Source organism: Morone saxatilis, unplaced genomic scaffold, assembly GCF_004916995.1.
Source record: "Morone saxatilis isolate NCDOM2014 unplaced genomic scaffold, NCSU_SB_2.0 Contig17, whole genome shotgun sequence".
NCBI classification, from domain to species: Eukaryota; Metazoa; Chordata; class Actinopteri; family Moronidae; genus Morone; species Morone saxatilis.
In genome coordinates, this window is record NW_023339729.1 from 27,698,125 (window position 1) to 27,716,492 (window position 18,368).

The window sequence follows — 18,368 nt, forward strand, 5'->3', positions numbered from 1 at the left end:
ATCTGTTCTATTATGTCACTGTGTGGGGAATTGGCAAATCGGCGTGAATTGTCTCAAGAACTGTTGAATAATTGCCATGCAACACAGTTATTAATTCATTCTTTCACTTGTTCATTCTTGCAAAGCTAATGACATTCCTATTAACTTAAGCTATACTTTGTGTTTAGTGCTAATTAGCAAATGTAAGCATGCTAGCACGGTAAGCAATGAACATGGTTAACATTATACCTGCAGCACCCCTTTGCCTTAGTGAAGGTTCACAGAGCCACTGTAGAATTTTAGTTTTATTTTAATACTAGAATCAGAATCAGGTTAATTTTAACTCACAAAAAGTCTTGCAGTGAAGGAACAGTTAGTAGCTTGGTGGTAAATTGATTTGGCTTTACAAATGTGCAAATGAAAACTCTTAGAGGTTAGACTGGATTCAGTTATTACCAAAACTTATATCTATTAAATTATACACCTCAAAAAGATTTTTCCCAATTAACAACAAAGAACAATATTGACACTGTTATTCTAGGAGACCCCCCTCCCCTCCTCCTCAAACTGGTGGTGGAGGCTTTCCATGTTTTCTTAAGAAAAATATGGTCTGATGTGGGTCTATAATATCCACTGAAACACATATGACATTTAAGATATTAATTGACTTGCAAGTGAGTGCAAAGAGATACTTCTTATATTCTCAATGAAAGACTCAAGGTCCAATGAAACCTGAATGTCTTTGTAGAAAAGGACAAAAACCTTTATTCATTCCCTGTTATGTCCCTGCGAATCCATGAGACTGGGAGAAGTTAGTGCCAATGAAAAACAGAGAATCTTAATGTCCAATGTTCTGCTTTTTCTTGTAGTTTGCTGTCATCATGTGGCAAATATAAGCACTACAGCAATATTGAACCCTTACACTGACATTCACACATCCTACCACCTGTTTGACAACCTACTGTAGACTCAGTTTTGTAGGGTAAGGTTCAAGCGAGGTGATGAATAATTCACATATCCATAGATACATAATTTTACTTACTAGTCTGACTAAAGAGTATTTAACTAACTCTGAGTTGATATTTAAATATAAGTAGTAAGTATAAGTACTTCCTCAACCCCAGATGTTCTTAGGCTCATATACTTTAAGCTTAATGCTAATTTTACTTAGCATTCTATATTACGTGTACAACTCCATATAAAGGTCTAACATTCCTATTTGTATGTTACACATGTAAACAACTACTGGATGGAACATGCTGATGTTTAGCATGTTACCTTCTTGTTAGCTTCCTGTTAGCATTTTATCCTATCCTGTAATGACCATACAGCGAAAGAACTCCGTCATTCATTTTAGATTGAGAAATTGTGAAAGTTTATTCTTGAACAATATTAAAAAACAAAATCAACTTATTAGCTCTTTCTAGAGCCTTCAGCTTTGTTTTCTACGCTGCCAGTCATGCAGTCACTTTAGACCTAAATATGTCATAATGTATTGCTTCCTACACACTAGTGCTGTGCATGCTAGTTATGACCTTTTTGTGCATGTCTTTGCACCTGAGTCTATTTCAGTATGAGTTCCTGTGACTGTGTGCAAGTGGTCAGTAGCAGCAGAAAGTGTTAGCTGCAGTCTGACTGTGCTTCCTGTAAGCCCACAGCAGGAGTTTGTCACTTCTCTTTGTAAACTCTACGATCTCAGCTCTGCAGGGAGGACAACACATACATGGTGAGTAACACAATGTTTCTGTCTCTTCCATGAGGCACAAATTGTCATTTTGAATTATTTTATAGTTTTCTGAGCTGTCAATACTTTCCTCTTACTGCACTGAAGGTGTACTGGATCCAATTCCACTTCTCATGAAATAAACTCCAGGTGAAGCTTGCGATAGCTTATTGGTTTCATCTGTCAAATCAATTTCTTTAACGTGTGTTGAAGAAAAATGAAAGATTGAAGACTTTTTTGTGGTGCTTTTGGACTGCAGATATCAGAAATGTGTTCCTGTGAATTTTAGATTTCCAGGTTACAGATAGAACTGCTGTTCCCTTTAATGCCTGTATTTTTACATGTAATTAGGACCTGCATCACATTTAAAAAAACATATGCAATTTATATGTACAGACATGTATACGTACAGCTATAGGCTGTAAGCATGTCAGCTTATTGGCTACTTCCTAAGGTTAATAAAACTAGAAATGTACCTGTTAAGTAAAATAAATGCTTGTTCAGCTTTACCATTTGTAAATGTGCACATACATTTGTACCTTTTATTTGTTTTACCTCTTTTAGACGCTTTAACATGGAGGCTACAGCCAAGTACGACTATAAAGCCACAGCCGATGATGAACTCAGCTTCAGGAAGGGAGAGCAATTGCAGGTTAAGGAACATACGCACACACTATACAACACACTCACACCGACCACTCACTCCTCACTCTTATATATTTACAACTTTGTTGTATAGTGGAAAACCCAATATCAAGTTATAAATAGCTTTCAATATGGAAAACATTCAAATAGCAGACTGTTGATAAGGTGCTGGCGGACGTTTTATGTAAATCGGTGTCCCTAGATAAGTTCAGCACACTCATACAGCATGAACAGCTATGGCGTCACACAACATGTGTCATTTTCAATAGTTTGTGCACAAAGTTATGGAAATGTGTTCATTTCCTAATTTCACTGTTACTGCAGTGCAATCTGTATGTCTTTTTGGGCTTCTGTTATAAAATGTAAAAAAGAAAGTAAGTGCAAGTAAATATTAATGCATTGACCACGCAGCTCCAGTGGCAGCAGTGAAAGTATTAATAGTAACAATATTCAAGCAAATAATGCAAACGTGTTTTCACTATTCTAGTCCGGCAAGCAGAGTTTAACAAGTTCTGTGTTTGCACATGGTCGAAGCTTGTGACTTTCACACCGAAACCACTAATTGACATGTTAGTGTTCCTCTTAAATCACAGTGATATTTATAGACCTCATCCTTCACTCTTAATCCCTGATTCAATAATTAACTGTTTGATAGTACTTATTAGGGCAAGGTTAAAAACAATTAAATCATTATTATTAAACAAATAAGATAATTTAAAAAATGTAAAATTCTAGTCTTTTAATTTCAGGTGCCCATAAATCTCATTGTGCCTTTTATTCAAATGTATACACTAACTTAACTGCATAGTAAGTAGCTTCGATAAAATACAGTAAATAAATATGTACAATAATAAAAAGAAAGTGCAACATAAAAGATAAAGGGATCAAATGCAAACAAAGCATTCAGCCTCCACAAAACCCTAAGTCACAAACCACCTACACACACACAAACATGCCCACACCCACAGTAGCTAATTATAAACATGAGAAAAATCTGTTTCACTTTGCACAGCACCAAAGTAACTAAAGGAACTCTGACTAGAAAGTTTTTTTGTGTAGTAAGAAAGTGGAATGGAGGAAGCTGATCAGCTGATAAACAAGGAGGACTGGTTGTCTCTATTTTTAGTACCACTGTGTCAACACCAAATCTACAGAGTGTCAAAAACTGTCCGGTACCAGCAGTTAGCATTGACTGCTTTGTCAGGTCTTACATATGTAATCCATAATCCTTACCTACATATTCATTGATCAGATATTTCCTGAAGTCCTATCTTTGTCAATTTTAGTTATTGATTTGGCCATAATTTGTCTATGACTTCTTGTGTTAGGACGACAATAAACACTGCTGTTTATTGTGTAACATATTGTTATACATATGCCTCTATTCCTCCAGGTACCCTACAGCTCTGGAAAAAAAGTATAGTTTTTTTGTGACCAGCCCTTTAAATCAGATCAGGAAATTATTGCATTGCAGAAAAAGTTGCAAACTGCAGCACCAAAGGTGACTGTACTTTGTGTACGTTTTCTCCCCATTTAATTTCTGCTGTACCTCCAAACCAGTGTTATGTAAAGACTGCTGTGGAGAATATTCAGCTCGATGCAAACTGGTCTTATGTAATTGTGTCTCATGTCTGTGTCAGATTCTGCAGACCACTGGAAACTGGTACAAGGCAGAACTCAATGGAGTTGAGGGCTTTGTACCCCAAAACTATATCGACATGGATCTGCCCAGGTAAAACTCACATAGAGCCAAAGAGAAAATGAAAGAGAAATGTATGCACTGTAGTCTTTTTTTTTAATTACATAGAAGGATGGGATGAAGTTATCTTTACATAAGAGGAAACAACATGAATGAGGGAACTGTTTGTAAACCAAAAAGTGTAATGTTATTGCCTAAGTTTGAAATTTTAGATGAAATGCTAAGATTGAGACTCACAAATGGAAAGAAAGTCATCACGTCACACTAAAAAATACATGAATTTTTATTGAGCTGGTTTTGGTATCTTATGAAAGCTCTGTCATTTTCTGCCTCCTCTGTGACTCCAGCTGGTACCAGGAGGACTCCAGTCGAAGCGACGCCCAGCAGAAGCTGATGTCAGAGCCTGTGGGGGCCTTTCTCATTCGGGGAAGCCAAACTGCAACCCTGGGTCACTTCTCCATATCTGTCAGGTACACCCATTATGTGTTTGGATCTGTATATAGAGCTAGAAAGATATGGTTTCTATTTTCCAACTAGGTTGATGCCCGTTTTAATTTCACTTTTCCAATATATTTTCATTTTCTTTTGTGTTTGAGGCCTGTCAGTCTTATTTTTGTTCAGCCACCAGTTCCCCCCCTCTCTCTTCTGTCTTCTCTCTATTCTGCGTCACCATCACATCAGTGTGGGCTAGAACAAGCCACAATTAGTTATTGCATTTGCACATTTAATTTTTTTTTCTACTAATAACTATTTGGCCACACCACTTCCTCCAGCAGATGCACATTCTCTCTGAGAAACTTTACTGCTTGCAATAGTGTGACATCAATTGTGGGATGTCATAACCAATATTAGCTAAGGCTCCTCATAGTACCTGAATGCACCTTGTAACAGGTCTTGACTGAAATGATAGAAATGTAGAGTCTACAGCTTCCTGACTTCCGACAAAGCCTGCCTATTCAGTGACACTCACCCAGGAGCACATGGTTAACATCACGATATAGGACCGTCCAATCCGTACAAATGTGACACTTTGTAACGAGCAAGACAAGCATCTCACAAAACTTTTGAGGGACTGATGTAACAGTTCATGTTAAGTTTACTGTAACATCTGTTTTACTTTTTGATGATGAAAAAGTGTCTTTTAAAAGGGCAGTGGTGTCTTCTTTTGTGTGCTATCTTCTTGTCTTTCCTTCCTCCCTCCATATCTCTCCCTCATCTCAATCTCTCATAGCTTTTGTTAAATGTATTTCTATCAGAGCGCCTTGCTGTGCATCCAAATTCTCCTCCCTTTACATTCTGTTCTTATTCATCTAATTTGTCTCCTTCTGTCTGGCTGCGCTCTATATTACATAAGAAAAGAAAAATAAAGCATTCTCTTTATTTTTACTCCACTGTAGACATGCAGCAGATGTGCAGCACTTCAAGGTGATGCGGGACAGCAGAGGGCAGTATTACCTCTGGTCACAGAAGTTCCCTTCTCTCAACCAGCTGGTGGAATATTACAAAAAAAATTCTATCTCCAAACATTGTCCGATATTCCTAAAAGAGATGGAACAACAGGTAGGAAACCTACTCATAGCAACATATGTAAGACATGTCCACTCACTGCAATGTGTTTGTAGTCCAAGTACAGTGTTAGTATTAACATTTTCAAATTAAAAGCTTTTAGTTGAATGAGAGGTTAAAAAAATAACTTAAATTATGACATTTTGGTCTCCAACAGCAAAGAGCCGTCTTTCCACCTCTCCCCACTCCTCCACCTCTCCCCACTCCTCCGCTCCCCGACCTCCCACCCACACCTGCGCCGCGAAAGGTACTCAACAGTTCTGTATGTGTGTGTGTTTGTTTTTCTGTGCATACCCTGCTGGTCTAGAAATCTCAGCAAACAAGAAATAGGAAGTTGAAACGTAACGCAGCTCCAATATTACCCACCCAAGAGATTTTTGGTCCTGTAAAGTTCAGTGACACTTGGTTCGTGGTGGGTCTGTGTGTCATCCTGTACGTCCTCCTCCTCTGTGCGCAGCGCAAAGCCTCCTCCACGCTGAAGGTCAGAGCTCTGTACAGTTTCCACGCTGAAGAGATGGACGAGCTGGAGTTCAGTGCTGGCGATATCATTAAGGTCCTGGACTGCTCTGATCCGGCCTGGTGGAGAGGCCAGCTGAGGGACAAGACAGGCCTGTTCCCCACCAACTACACCAAACCCATCTGAGAGGAACACAAACAGGGAAATGCATGTAATAGTACATTAACTGTGCCATATGACTAATGCAAATTCTTGAAACTTTACCCGAACTTACAGAAAGTCACAACCCTAAACTATCAGCAAAAGTGTCCTGTGAAGGAAAGTGTAAGTTGCCTAGAATAAATATGAAGACTAACTTGTTGGTTTAAGCACACACATACTGTACATGGATCTCTGTTTCTCGTCATGGCAAACTTACTGTTAAAGACATACCTTATCACGTAAGGAGTCAATATAAATACATGTATTTATAAGACATTTGAAATACTGACATCTGCTTTTACAACGTGACTGATGCTGAACACATATAAGTTGAACCGATTACACGGTCATATACTGTAGTTACCTGTTAGATCACACATCTCCCCTTTTTTTTTTTTTTTACAGAATTTGGTCTGAATGTTTGATAAAAATGTAACCTACAATATACAAGATATTTATTTTCAAAATGTTTTATTTTTAATAAAAAAACAATGATGACCGTCATTATTGAGAGTTGATAATACTTAATACTCAGGAAAAACATTCATATATTATCCATATCCACATCCATTTTGTGTATTGTGATCATGTCTGCAAAGGTAAACAAGTTTTCTTCTTAAAAACTGAAAAGTGAACACTAGAAGCAAAGGCTTGTGTATACAGTGTGAGACATTTAGAGCTCAGTATGTACAGTGTCATGAATGCTTATTTATGCCGAACACACAGGTATTAGTTTATATACACACCCTCAAGAGTGAATAATGCAAATTTACATTTCATGATTCAGATGAAGTTCAGAGTGTTCCCATTCACCTTGTGAAGGCATATGAAACAGCATATCTTGTTTGGCCTATACAGAAATTTGCTCTTTGCTCAGTTTATTACCTGGTCTGTTGTTGCAGCATTAACAAAGCCTAGAAGGGAAAGAGGAGTTCCTTACAACCCTTCATATTTCCACAGAACCAGCCTTTTTCCAAGTATAAGTCTGCTGCATTCAAGTTCCATCTGTAAGTGTATCATTTGGATCGGAAATCTCAAATGTACCGGTCTTTTTTTTTTTTTAAAGATGGATTATATGTATATTTGAAGAGTCTGGTAATTGTACAGAGGTGAGTTGTGTATTTGGTTGCAAGAATAAAAATAAAACATGATATAATACATTTAATAAAACAAACAGAACTATGCTAGGTTTTGTTTTTATTTGATTTAAAATAATATAAACAAAGAAAAACAGTATTGGTATTCAATGTAAAAACTCAGAATAACTTGTTTTAGGCACATACTGTCAGTAATTGGCTCATTTTGGCAGTGTCTACGGCGTGCTAATATGTCAGTGCTCTTTAGTCCATTTGCACTTGAACGCAGCATGGGTAGAAAACCCATGCCTCGAGCCCCACCTCTCTCCAGGTAAGTAAACTTTCCCAGCTTTAATTTCACCTGTTCAGCGTGACACCGAACAGACCCCACAGGGTGTGCCAGGGTTTCTGAGCTCCAGGAGGGGTGACAGCCATGGCCGAATCCCAGCTGATGTGCATGGAGGACGGCCACATCGGAGCCAAGATCCCGGAGTCCAAACCGGAGTTCTACTACAGCGAGGAGCAGCGCGCGGCCATCGAAGAGCTGCTCAAGAATGGAGATGGCGCCTTCAAAACGCGACTCAAAGAAGACAACATGAAAGACTTTTTATCGGCCAGAGAAGTCAAACAGTTGGTGAACACTTTCAAAAAGTACGACTCGGCTGAAGACGGCGGTGACAGCAAGGCGTCGCCGGGCAGGTCCGGGCAAGGAGCCGCCGGTACAGACGCGGATTCGGGGGTCCATTCAACCTATTGGCCCGAGATGTCCGACACCGAGGTGCCGCCGCTGGACATCGGCTGGCCCAGCGGGGGTTTCTTCAGAGGGGTGACCCGGGTGGCAGTGCACACACACCCGCCTAAAGAAAACGGACCTCACATCAAAGAGGTGGTCCGGCGGCTCATCCAGGAGGCCAACAAGGTGAGGAGGACAGTGGACGGCAGTCATATGATGATAATAATAATAATAATGATGATGATAATAATAATAAGTATTATTATAAATGTCATTTTAATTATTCAGTGTTATTAAGACATTATATTTGGAAAGCTATCAGCATGATATAGGCCTACTACACTCCGACTTTTTAAATCCACCACATTTCTAATAATATTATAAATTATATAATAACATTATTTGCTTAAAATGTTAATGGGCACAATGCATGTAGCCTACCAAACTTATTAGACTAACAATACAAAACAAATAAAGATTAATACCCAATTAACAGCTCTTAAAGTGGAAACATGCGTGAGGATGATGTAGTTCATACAATTAAGATAAAGATGTGTGAACTGCTGTGATAAAAGGTTGAAGATACCAAACAGTGGACTGAACAAGTCATCAGGTGTTAAAGGGAATTCTAAGACAAAGGTGTGAGGTTGGCTGCCAAGTGGTGACAGAAGCAGTTTATACAGGAAGATATTAAACTTTTATCACCTGCTTGAAACATGTTATTTCCACAGTAACCCAATTGGCCCAGTTCACTTCAGCTGCATTACATTCATACCACACATACTCATACAGTATGTGCACACCCGTCTCTATGTCTAACCACAGGTGTTATTTTCTGCAAACATTAAAATTCTGTTGGGGCAGGAATAATCTGACGTGTGTGTGAGGCAAATGAAGGGACAGTGAGTTTTACTGGTACAGAAAACCACCAATCTGAATGGCAAACAAATCAGGAGATGTGGTGCCAACATACAGGACACAAGGCAAAGACAAAAGTAATGTTCGGTAAGGAAAAAGGTGCATGGTAAGGTCGGTTTATTCGATCATGGAGGGGCAACAGTGCTACACTATGTGGCCAAAAGTATGTGGACATGAGAATGTTACATGGTTGAACACGTCATTTCAAAACCGCGGGCATTAAGTAGGTCTGCGACTCACAAATCTAATTATCAATTACTCAGCAGATTATTTCCATAATGACCTGTTTGGTCTATAAAATGTCATGTAATGCAATGTGTGACTCTCTCTCCTCCCTAAGGGGGTGGGCAACCTGCGTCTCTGTAGCGCCTCTCCATGTGGCCCCCTGTGGCTTTGACAAATATTATATGGCAATTAAAAATGTATATCGTATATTTGAATATGTTTATTTCTCGGTGTGAGCCTAAAGTGATTCTTACAGGTTTGTATAAATAGGTTGCCATTACACACCTAATGATTTTTTTTTTAAATGTGTGTCATCCATTAAGTCCTGACCTGGTGCCTTTTTGCCAAACCTCACTAACAGTCGCTATTGAGTCTCCCTAGCTAGCTATGGACTAGCCAAAAAAGAGAAGTCTTGGAGGAAAATGGAGAATTTAATGGTGCATGGACTGATTTTTTGCTTTCACTACCAACTACCAGCGGGAAATTTGCATTAAACGCATTATAAGCATCAAATATGTGTTGCGGCTCCAGGGTGGATTTTTCTTTCTTTATCTGGGGTTAAAAATGGTTCTTTTGATAGTAAAGGTTGTTGACCTCTGCTTCCAAACCAACGTGCAAAACCCAAATACATAAAGTTGACATTTTTAGACGATTTAAGACAACCAGCAAATATTCAGAACCGAGAAGCTGGAAGCAGTAAATTATTGGCATATTCTCTTAAAAAAAAAGTAATCACAATTGTCGTAGATTCATTTCCTTTTGATTAATCGATCAGTTAATCAACAGGATGGGACCTTCCCCAGACTGTTGCCACACAGTTGGTTTATATCGTAGCATTAAGATTACCTTTAATTGAAAGAAACCACGAAAAAACCCAAGATGATGAAAACATTAAGTGGACACAGGTGTCCGTATACTTTTGGCCATGTAATGTGACGCGTGTGTACATGTCTTTACATTACCCACCTCGCATACATCCGGCCTTTTTACTTTTGCCCTTACAACTACAACTTTATTTACTTCAGCTTTATATTCAGTTGCCAGGCGGGGTGAATTCATGTTGAAGTGATTAATACCCCCCCCCACACAGTAACGGAGAGCCTCGAGTGAGTCTGTGTGTTCGAGTTGCCCCTTGTAATGTTTACTCATGTACTCATGGACTGCCGGAGCTCCGCTGACTCATCTGTTCCGCCCGCTCAGTCACACAGAGCCGGGCCTTGCTCAGCTCGCCCTGCCTCATTGTGCCTTCTGTTTTAAAACTGGGTGAAGGAGGATGACAGACGCATGTGTCTGATACTCAGGGGTCTTTTGATTGTCTTTGTTATGCAGCTCATTTGTGAATTTCCATTTGATTCTCTTGAGAAGTTCTTCTGCCTTTCCCCCCTCTCTCCTCACTCTTTTGTTCTTTTCGTTTTGTGGGATCACATTCTCACCCTTCCTTCCTTCCTCCTGGTTTCAAAGTTCAGAAGCATTAGAGCGCTGAACAACTCTTTTTTTTCCTGCTTGTATGCTTTTTAAAGTGCTTTACAAGTAGCTTTGCTTTGCTTTGCTTTACCTTGCTTCCTGCTTGTTCCGCCTTCCACTTCTTACCTCGCCACGCCGGGCATACGTCAGGTCAGCTGATCGTTTTGTTTACTTTTGCACTTACTCATATCTTCCTCAATAAATTAGAACTGGCAACCAACTGGCAGCTAAAGTTAAGAAGTTCTTCTATCTCTTTGGGTGTTTCCCAAAGATGCCAGAGAAAGAAGTTAAATCATTATGCAGTAGGTTGTTGAGCTTGATGTGTGTGTGTGTGTGTGTGTGTGTGTGGAATGTAACAAACATACCAGCTACCACCTGCTGGTAATCAGAAAGGGAAGGAGCTATTCTTAAAACAGTAACACACCACACACACACACACACACACACCTACACACGCACTCCAGATAACACATGTTGAGCAACCAGTTCTCCAGGCCCCGACACATTCGTCTTGGCACGCAGATGTTACATTTCTTCTCATTGGTTGTGTTTAGTTTTTACTCGTTTTATCAGAGTCTTCTGTCCACACAGGTCCCAGCTTGTGTCTCTGTTGTTCGCCCTCACAGGTCCACTCAGCATTTTTCCTCAGTGAGACACTGAGTGGAAACAACAGGCCTTTTCTGCCTCACAGAGGAACATTTGTTGCAAATTTTAAGAGACACTTTTTCCATGACTTTGCTTTTCAGTGAACAGTGGGAACAGTTGAATGTCACACATTTCCTAAACCTTAATTCTCTACTTGAATTGAACATGTCCCTACATGTTTGAAAGGACCACCTCTCTCCTTTTTCTCTCTAAATCTTTCAGCCTGCACATCTATGCATTCATAGATCATTCATGATTATTGTACAGACCATTCATTAATGATCTACAGACTCATCTGTCTGTCCGTCCAACACTTTGTTCTACATATCTTATCTACACCAGACTCATGTGAAGATACATTTGGATATCTTTATGGTTGTAGATGAGAAATCCTGTGGCCGATTGTGTTGTACCACTATGAGGCCAAAATCTCAACTACTTGTAAGAGGAATCAAAATTTGATGGGCAGCTTGTCATAAAATGTATTGAGCACATTCATGCCCTTTTTAAACATTTTTCATATTAGACAGTCTTTAGAACCACTCTCAGGCCAACATGTCAAAAAGTCTAAGTAGTATAGCACAACATGTGCTGGACACATGTATATTCCCATAGGGATAAGATCGTTTCTCTGGTACCCTCCTGAGAACACAATTTTCACTTTTATGCTGGAATCAGACTAAACAATGTTTGTGTCCTGAATTTGTCAGATTCTGATTTGGTTGGGAGACGTGGCAGACTACACAATGGACCCCGGCCAATCATAGCATGCAGTACCATGTCGTATTCACTGTGCAATCTATTGCCCATGTGCAACTTTCTTTTTGCTGCTACTATTTGTGTTATCTGTCGTTTGGATTCTTACTGTTTTTTCTCTTGTACATAGTGTTTATATTATATTATTTCCCTACTCTTGCTGTTTTTATACAGTTTTTTTCTCTATCAACTTTGTTGCTGTAACATTGGAATTTCCCCATTGTAGGACAAATAAAGGAATATCTTATCGCTTATCTTATCTTATAGCTCGCTGTCTTTCTCAAATTGTGTGACGTACATTACATGGGGGATCAGCAAGGTTCTGAGGACCGACTTCACTTGTTCCATCTGTGAGCATCAACAGCAAATATTGAAAATAATAACAGTTTTATGAAAGACAGTGAACTTGGAACCATTCTTTGTCACCCGGCGGCCTTACTTATTTAGTTTTTAGGAGGTAGAAAGAGGGGGAGTGTCTGTGTTTGCAGCTCATGCATGCAGAAGATAACAATGTATCCACAGTTGCGGTTGAGCCATAATTGGCATTAGCTACACTACTGGTAAGGCTAATAATAACAAAATGATCCGATCAGTGTGAGTAGTTAGATCAGTATGTTCTTTATTCCATCCAACGTGTTTGTATTGTTGAATATAATTATTGGGCGCAAACCATGTATGCAGCATGATTAAGTCAATTTAAATTCAGTTTTGTATGTATAGCACCAAATCACAACAGTAGTGATCTCAGGGCACTTTGCGTATAGAGCAGGTCTAGACGGTACTCCTTATAAAACCAGCTATTGTCTCCATGAGCAAGCACTTGGCGACAGGGCAAGGAAAAACTCCTTTTAGGAGAACTTTTAAGAGGCAGAAACCTCTAGCAGACCCCCGACGCTAGGTGGGCGGCTGTCTGCCTCTACCAGTAGAACAGAATATACCAACCTTTATATACAGCGCAGCTTTACACAGTGACACTCCATTATATTGGTTTCCAACAACTTTCTGTAGTTGTCATTTTTACAAGTTACAGTTCCATGCAGAAAAAGTCTATGTACAACTATTGACTATTGGTTTCTTGATTTGATAAAAGCGAAGTGCAAACCTCTACCCAACCCAACGCTCTGACGGAGGAGAAAGCGAAAGCTGTATGGAAGCATTTCTTAAGACTGAGACAGATTTGAATCCTAAATACCTCCACTGATCTTCTTTTGTTGTCGTAAAGCTTTATCTCTGTGATCTGTCAAGCCTGACTGGAACTCAGCAGCTGGTCTTGCGACAATGGACACAACCACTGTGTTATCCCTCTGTAAGACTCTTTCATATGACCTCACCGTGCCTTCAGGGTGAATGTCTCACTGGGTGGTAAAGTGCTTCAGCCAGAGAGATTAGCTTTGTTTCTTTGTTAGCTGTCTAAAGAGACATTCTGCCCAAAAGCATTTTATAGATTTCTTTCGGACTTTATAAAGGTAATGAGGATGAAAAACAATACGGAGACTGACCTGAGATTCATGTTTACAGCGTATACAATGTGGTTTCCTTCCTCACAGCATGATAACACGTAACATATATTTTTTTAATGTAAATCCATCCTTTATAAAACTTGAACCGGAGGCTTGTGGAGAAAAGGTTATCTACAAAGGGATCACATATAATGAATCATGAAGTGAGGCACATTATGGGCTGTTTCTGAAGTCATGAGTCAGTCATTAAGATGTTTGTTATAAATAGTTGCTTTGCCACATAGAATCTTCTGTTTTTTAAATCCAGCCAAATTAAATTCACTGAAATATTCTGGTTTCTGTTATTGGTCTTCTTGTAGTATCTGTGTCAAAGCTGGAGCTAGAATCTAACCAACATGTGTTTTGCGTGTTTAATTTGCTCCATGCCAGTAAAGTATAAAGTGGGTTATCATCAGGCAATAAGCAGTCCCGCCTGCATGTCACTCTCAAAGCATAGTTATTATTGCCTTTAAAATAAACCATTCAACCGTGTCTCTTGCAGGTAATAGCAATAGTGATGGACATGCTCACAGACCCTCAGATCCTGCAGGACCTGATGGAGGCGGCCGGGCGTCGCTCTGTGCCCGTTTACATCTTGTTGGATAACCAAGCGGTGCCGCACTTCTTGGATATGTGCTCCAGGCTGCAGATCGGCTCACAGCACCTTCGGGTGAGAAGGACACACAGTTACCACCAAAAAAATCAACTGACTATTTTACTTTTTTTATTTTTTTATTGTAAGGTTTAATACATGTACCCAGGGCTCCCAGGAAAGCCGTATTAAAACTGGATTATCTTGGGGAAATTAAATTAGAATCATGTCATGACCTGTTGATAAAGGCTCATTCATGTAACCTTACTCAGAGTGATACAAATTACCTTCATAGCACTGCCTCACAAAAAAAGGTTTTGTACATAAATTATTTCATCTAGTTGGGAATTCTGCCACATAAAAGTAGATCTTTTGGAAAGAACAGATATGAATTTGAGTGTGTGTAAAAGGAGTAAAACTAAATTAGCTTGACATGGAAACAGAAATGAAGCTAGTGGTGTGCTGGCAAAGCTTGTGGGCAGAGGCCAAAACATAGCAGATATACGATATCTGAAACAGATGAGCGCATCAGTGCGTCAGAAAAGAGGCGTCTGTGTTTAGTTTAATTCTCAAAGAGCACAGCACAGGTTTGCTTTTTTACAGTGTTTTAGTTTTTAAGTTTCAGGACAGTCCCTGGCTTTAGTTTAGCTGTATTGCACTCTGCGTATATACATCTCAGCTACGTTTATAACTACAGTTAAAACATAGCGGGCACTCAATTGGTCAGCCTTTGTGTGGCTGCAGTGATAAAAGCCTGACTGCAGGACATGTTTATAACCAGCGAGGAATTCAATTTTATAGGTCCTCGTGGATAAAGTTTAAAATAGCGGTGGACTTAGAGAATAACAGTCATGTTCCAGTTACATTTTAAATTGCATTACACATTAACTGGCCACTTTGTGACAGACACAGATGAATTTAATGTCAAAATGGCTGCTGTGAAAATGGTCTGTTGTCATCTCCTGTATAACGTCACCCTGTTGGCATTGCGGGCTGTGTTGATTTCCCGTCCATGTTCCTGTCTGACTTTGACCCTCTGTGGCTGCAGAACATCCGGGCCAGATCACTTCATGGAATCGGCTTCGGTTTGTCCTTCGGCAGACTGCCTGGTTCACTCTGTTACAAATACATGCTGGTGGACGGGGACAAAGTCATGTTCGGCTCATACAGGTGAGGTCTGAGCATGTGTACAGTCAGTGCATGCTTTTTACTTTATTTTAAAAAGCATTAATTAAGTACACAGTAAGTTGATTGCAAATGTGGAAGGTTTGAACATTTCTGACTTGGTGTATGATAGATCTGATCTGATCTGATGTGAAGTATGTTTTTATAACTGCTGTAAATCTAATGGACCAATGAGGACACACAGAATCTAAAGAAGCTGACAATTTGTCTCTGTCCCAGTTTCTCCTGGTGTACGTCTCGTATGGATCGGAACATGATCACCGTGATGACGGGACAGGTGGTTGACTTCTTTGACCGCGACTTCCGTGAGCTTTACGCCATCTCCGAGAAGATGGACCTCTACAAGGAATTCCACGTCAGCCAACCTGCTGCTAACGTGACCTCGACGCTACGCTCCAAAGTAGAGCCCAAACGCCCGCCTCTCCCAGCAACCACATCCCGCTTCCAGGTTAGCTTAGGGGACTCACGAAAAGCTAACATCCAGGTGCCTGCACACAAATACTATAACCCCAAATACGCACTGGCGTTTGGGGACATCCCACATAAGACGGGGTCCCTGCAGGAGCGAGGACCCAGGAAAGAGTCAGTTCTGGCCGAGGCTCCCGAGGAGATGGACCTGGAAAGGCCACGATTGACCAGCAGTGAGAAGATGGACCGGCTTAGTCCGCTGCCCTCAGAAGGCCTGAGCGAAAGCTTCAAGAAGGCCAACGGAGGCACGCAGGACAAGAAAAAGCATGTCACTTGGAGGCAGAGATTTTTGAAGGGGAAATCGTCCAGTAAGCTTTCGGTTAACAGCCAGGCGGACAGTACGTGCCCTTCAACCCCTGAAACCAATCGGACTGATGAGAACCAGGACAACTTTGAGGTTATGGTGATAACTCCACCAAAATGGAAGAAGGCATCTAAACTGGGCCGGAAGACAAACTCTGATACAGCTGTCAACACTGCACAGGACAATGAGAGTAAGTCAGGAATTAAGTGGATATATAAAGACTCAATAGAGAATAATCGAAGAACCTTACCCAGTGGTTCCCAACCTGCCCTTTTCTTTTTCTCTAATCTACCAATCCTTGGTTCAACTGGTTACGGTGGGTTGTCCTTTCGGGGTCCTACAGCAAGCGGTTCTTTCTTTATTTTATTGCAAATAATCTAAATTCTTTTGAGTAATGCTGGTTTAGTCAAGTATTTTACATAATAATATGTGACATATTACCACTATATGAGAGATTATCTTCTGAATCCTTAGTGATGAATTGTACGTAATGTGTGTCTCACCTCACCAATCTCTACTGTTGTTTTTGTCTCACAGGTGTTAAGAGTCGACATCGACCAAAACAAGCCTGTAAAGTGTCTTGAGGACCGCAGAATGGCGTAAGAGTAAGATTTCCAGAAACGGACAGCAAAGTGACTTCCGTAAAACTAACTTTGAATGTGCAATATTGTAAGTACTTTATCCAGTGCCTCACGGAAAGACCAAATGAATGTACAGTCCTTCGGGTGCTGACAAATGCCGTTTTTGTATGGTTAGTGCCAAATGTAAACTCGGAAGTGTTGTGGGATGTCTGCTGCCCTTGTGTGTGGCAGGAAGGTTTGCTTAGATGTTTCCTCGTGAGCACTTGCATCTTGTTAGCTCTCTCTCTCGATGTCTGTTTGATGCACTAATAAGTTGTGGAACGTCTCGTTCATCGTGCTTTAATAAATGGTTTCAGTTAAGGAAAACTCAAAAGGTGCCAACAGATTGTTTTTTATATTTGGATGGTTCTGTGCTTTTAGACAGAATACAAAATTACTACTACTACATTCCTAGTATTGTTTGTTATATTTGTACAACAGAATGATCATTTTATTACAATATTTGCCTTTAAAAACCATGTATGTTAAGTTAGAAACTTTATTGTCCATATTGTTAAAAATTGTCTTTGGGTTTTAAAAATGGATGAGGGTAAACACAAACACAGCACCACATAAAAAAACAAATAATGTATAGTAATAAATAAATAATACAGTAAAAAATAAAATGAAATGATGGTGGAAGATGGTAGAAGGGCTAATATCTGTGAAATCCTAAGTATGGTATTTGCTTGGCTGTTCAAACATGAGGCATCACTTTGATTGCAGCTCCACCTAGCTGTGACACACAGCAGTACTCCAACACTCCGGGTGGAAAACTGGTGATTGTGCTGCACAAACCTGCCACTGGGTGCCTCCCTTGTCCTCTCTCTGCTTGTCTCCTCTGGGTGTTTGCTTACAGACCTCAGAGACCTCAGAGACCTCAGAGAGGGAGGGGGTGGGGGGTAAAGGAGGAGGGTAAAGATGTGGTGCAACACTGAAACAGGAAGTCAGAGCTGCAGCAGGAAGAGGCGTTCTTCTCACATCGTCACGTTCTTGACATACTCATTTTACTGACTAAAAATATGTTAACTTCCTGCGAGCAGTGCATTTTCATGTTTAATGCTGAAATACTGTCAGAAATACTTTCTCTCACTGGAAATTCTTAAGAACGGAATTAGGACTAGGGAGTCAGATCAGATCATGTTTTTAATTGTACCTCATCAGCCAAATTGTCCTCAAATTTCTCACCTAGCGGGCAAATTTAGAGCAGTGTGTGACAGTTAACCCTCAGTGGGACACTATGGATTGCATATGTTTACTGGTATGAGTTACTTATTTGTATGATGAAGTCAGGCTCAAGTATGCTGAGTACATACTAGAGATATGCAATTATCCCTACAAAAGCATTTTTTTAAATAAACTTCTGTTCACTACAACCTTTTGAAAGGCACAGTTACAGTTGTTGAAGCTCATCCAGGAGAATGTTATATTGAACTTTGAACCTCTTTTGTTTCAGAAAACTTTTAGTGCAATGTAGTTAAAATATTTGCTGAAAGTAGTATGTAAAGTAGTATGGTTGGTCATTTTTATATTGAAAAGGTTCAAGGTGCAGTATTGACCGTTTAACTATAACTAAGAGATTAAACTAGACTAAATAAAATGTAAGACAAGTA

General features: G+C 39.9%; 2 protein-coding genes across 2 annotated transcripts; both read left to right on the plus strand.

Annotated features, from left to right (window-relative positions):
* Positions 1-2,276: 2,276 nt before the first annotated feature.
* LOC118326998 (GRB2-related adapter protein 2-like) lies at positions 2,277-6,642 on the plus strand. Its single transcript, XM_035660163.1, has 6 exons — positions 2,277-2,354; positions 3,988-4,079; positions 4,394-4,516; positions 5,444-5,673; positions 5,770-5,859; positions 5,984-6,642. The coding sequence occupies exons 1-6, from the start codon at positions 2,277-2,279 to the stop codon at positions 6,253-6,255; spliced, it is 885 nt and encodes a 294-aa protein (XP_035516056.1). The 3' UTR covers positions 6,256-6,642.
* Positions 6,643-7,688: 1,046 nt separating this feature from the next.
* Positions 7,689-17,299, plus strand: fam83fb (family with sequence similarity 83 member Fb). Its single transcript, XM_035659528.1, has 5 exons — positions 7,689-8,265; positions 14,089-14,256; positions 15,227-15,348; positions 15,583-16,325; positions 16,673-17,299. Exons 1-5 carry the CDS (start codon positions 7,780-7,782, stop codon positions 16,717-16,719), a joined length of 1,566 nt encoding a protein of 521 aa, XP_035515421.1. The 5' UTR covers positions 7,689-7,779; the 3' UTR covers positions 16,720-17,299.
* The last annotated feature ends 1,069 nt before the right edge of the window (positions 17,300-18,368 follow it).

What these genes read in the sequence shown, in the direction of transcription:
- LOC118326998 (XM_035660163.1), top strand. Translation starts at nt 2,277, where the DNA reads ATGGAGGCTACAGCCAAGTACGACTATAAAGCCACAGCCGATGATGAA. An exon ending in CACTTCTCCATATCTGTCAG is followed by an intron (nt 4,517 to 5,443) that starts GTACACCCATTA and finishes ACTCCACTGTAG; the next exon opens with ACATGCAGCAGATGTGCAGC. An exon ending in GCAATGTGTTTGTAGTCCAA is followed by an intron (nt 5,674 to 5,769) that starts GTACAGTGTTAG and finishes GGTCTCCAACAG; the next exon opens with CAAAGAGCCGTCTTTCCACC.
- fam83fb (XM_035659528.1), top strand. Translation starts at nt 7,780, where the DNA reads ATGGCCGAATCCCAGCTGATGTGCATGGAGGACGGCCACATCGGAGCC. An exon ending in TCATCCAGGAGGCCAACAAG is followed by an intron (nt 8,266 to 14,088) that starts GTGAGGAGGACA and finishes TGTCTCTTGCAG; the next exon opens with GTAATAGCAATAGTGATGGA. An exon ending in GTCATGTTCGGCTCATACAG is followed by an intron (nt 15,349 to 15,582) that starts GTGAGGTCTGAG and finishes TCTCTGTCCCAG; the next exon opens with TTTCTCCTGGTGTACGTCTC.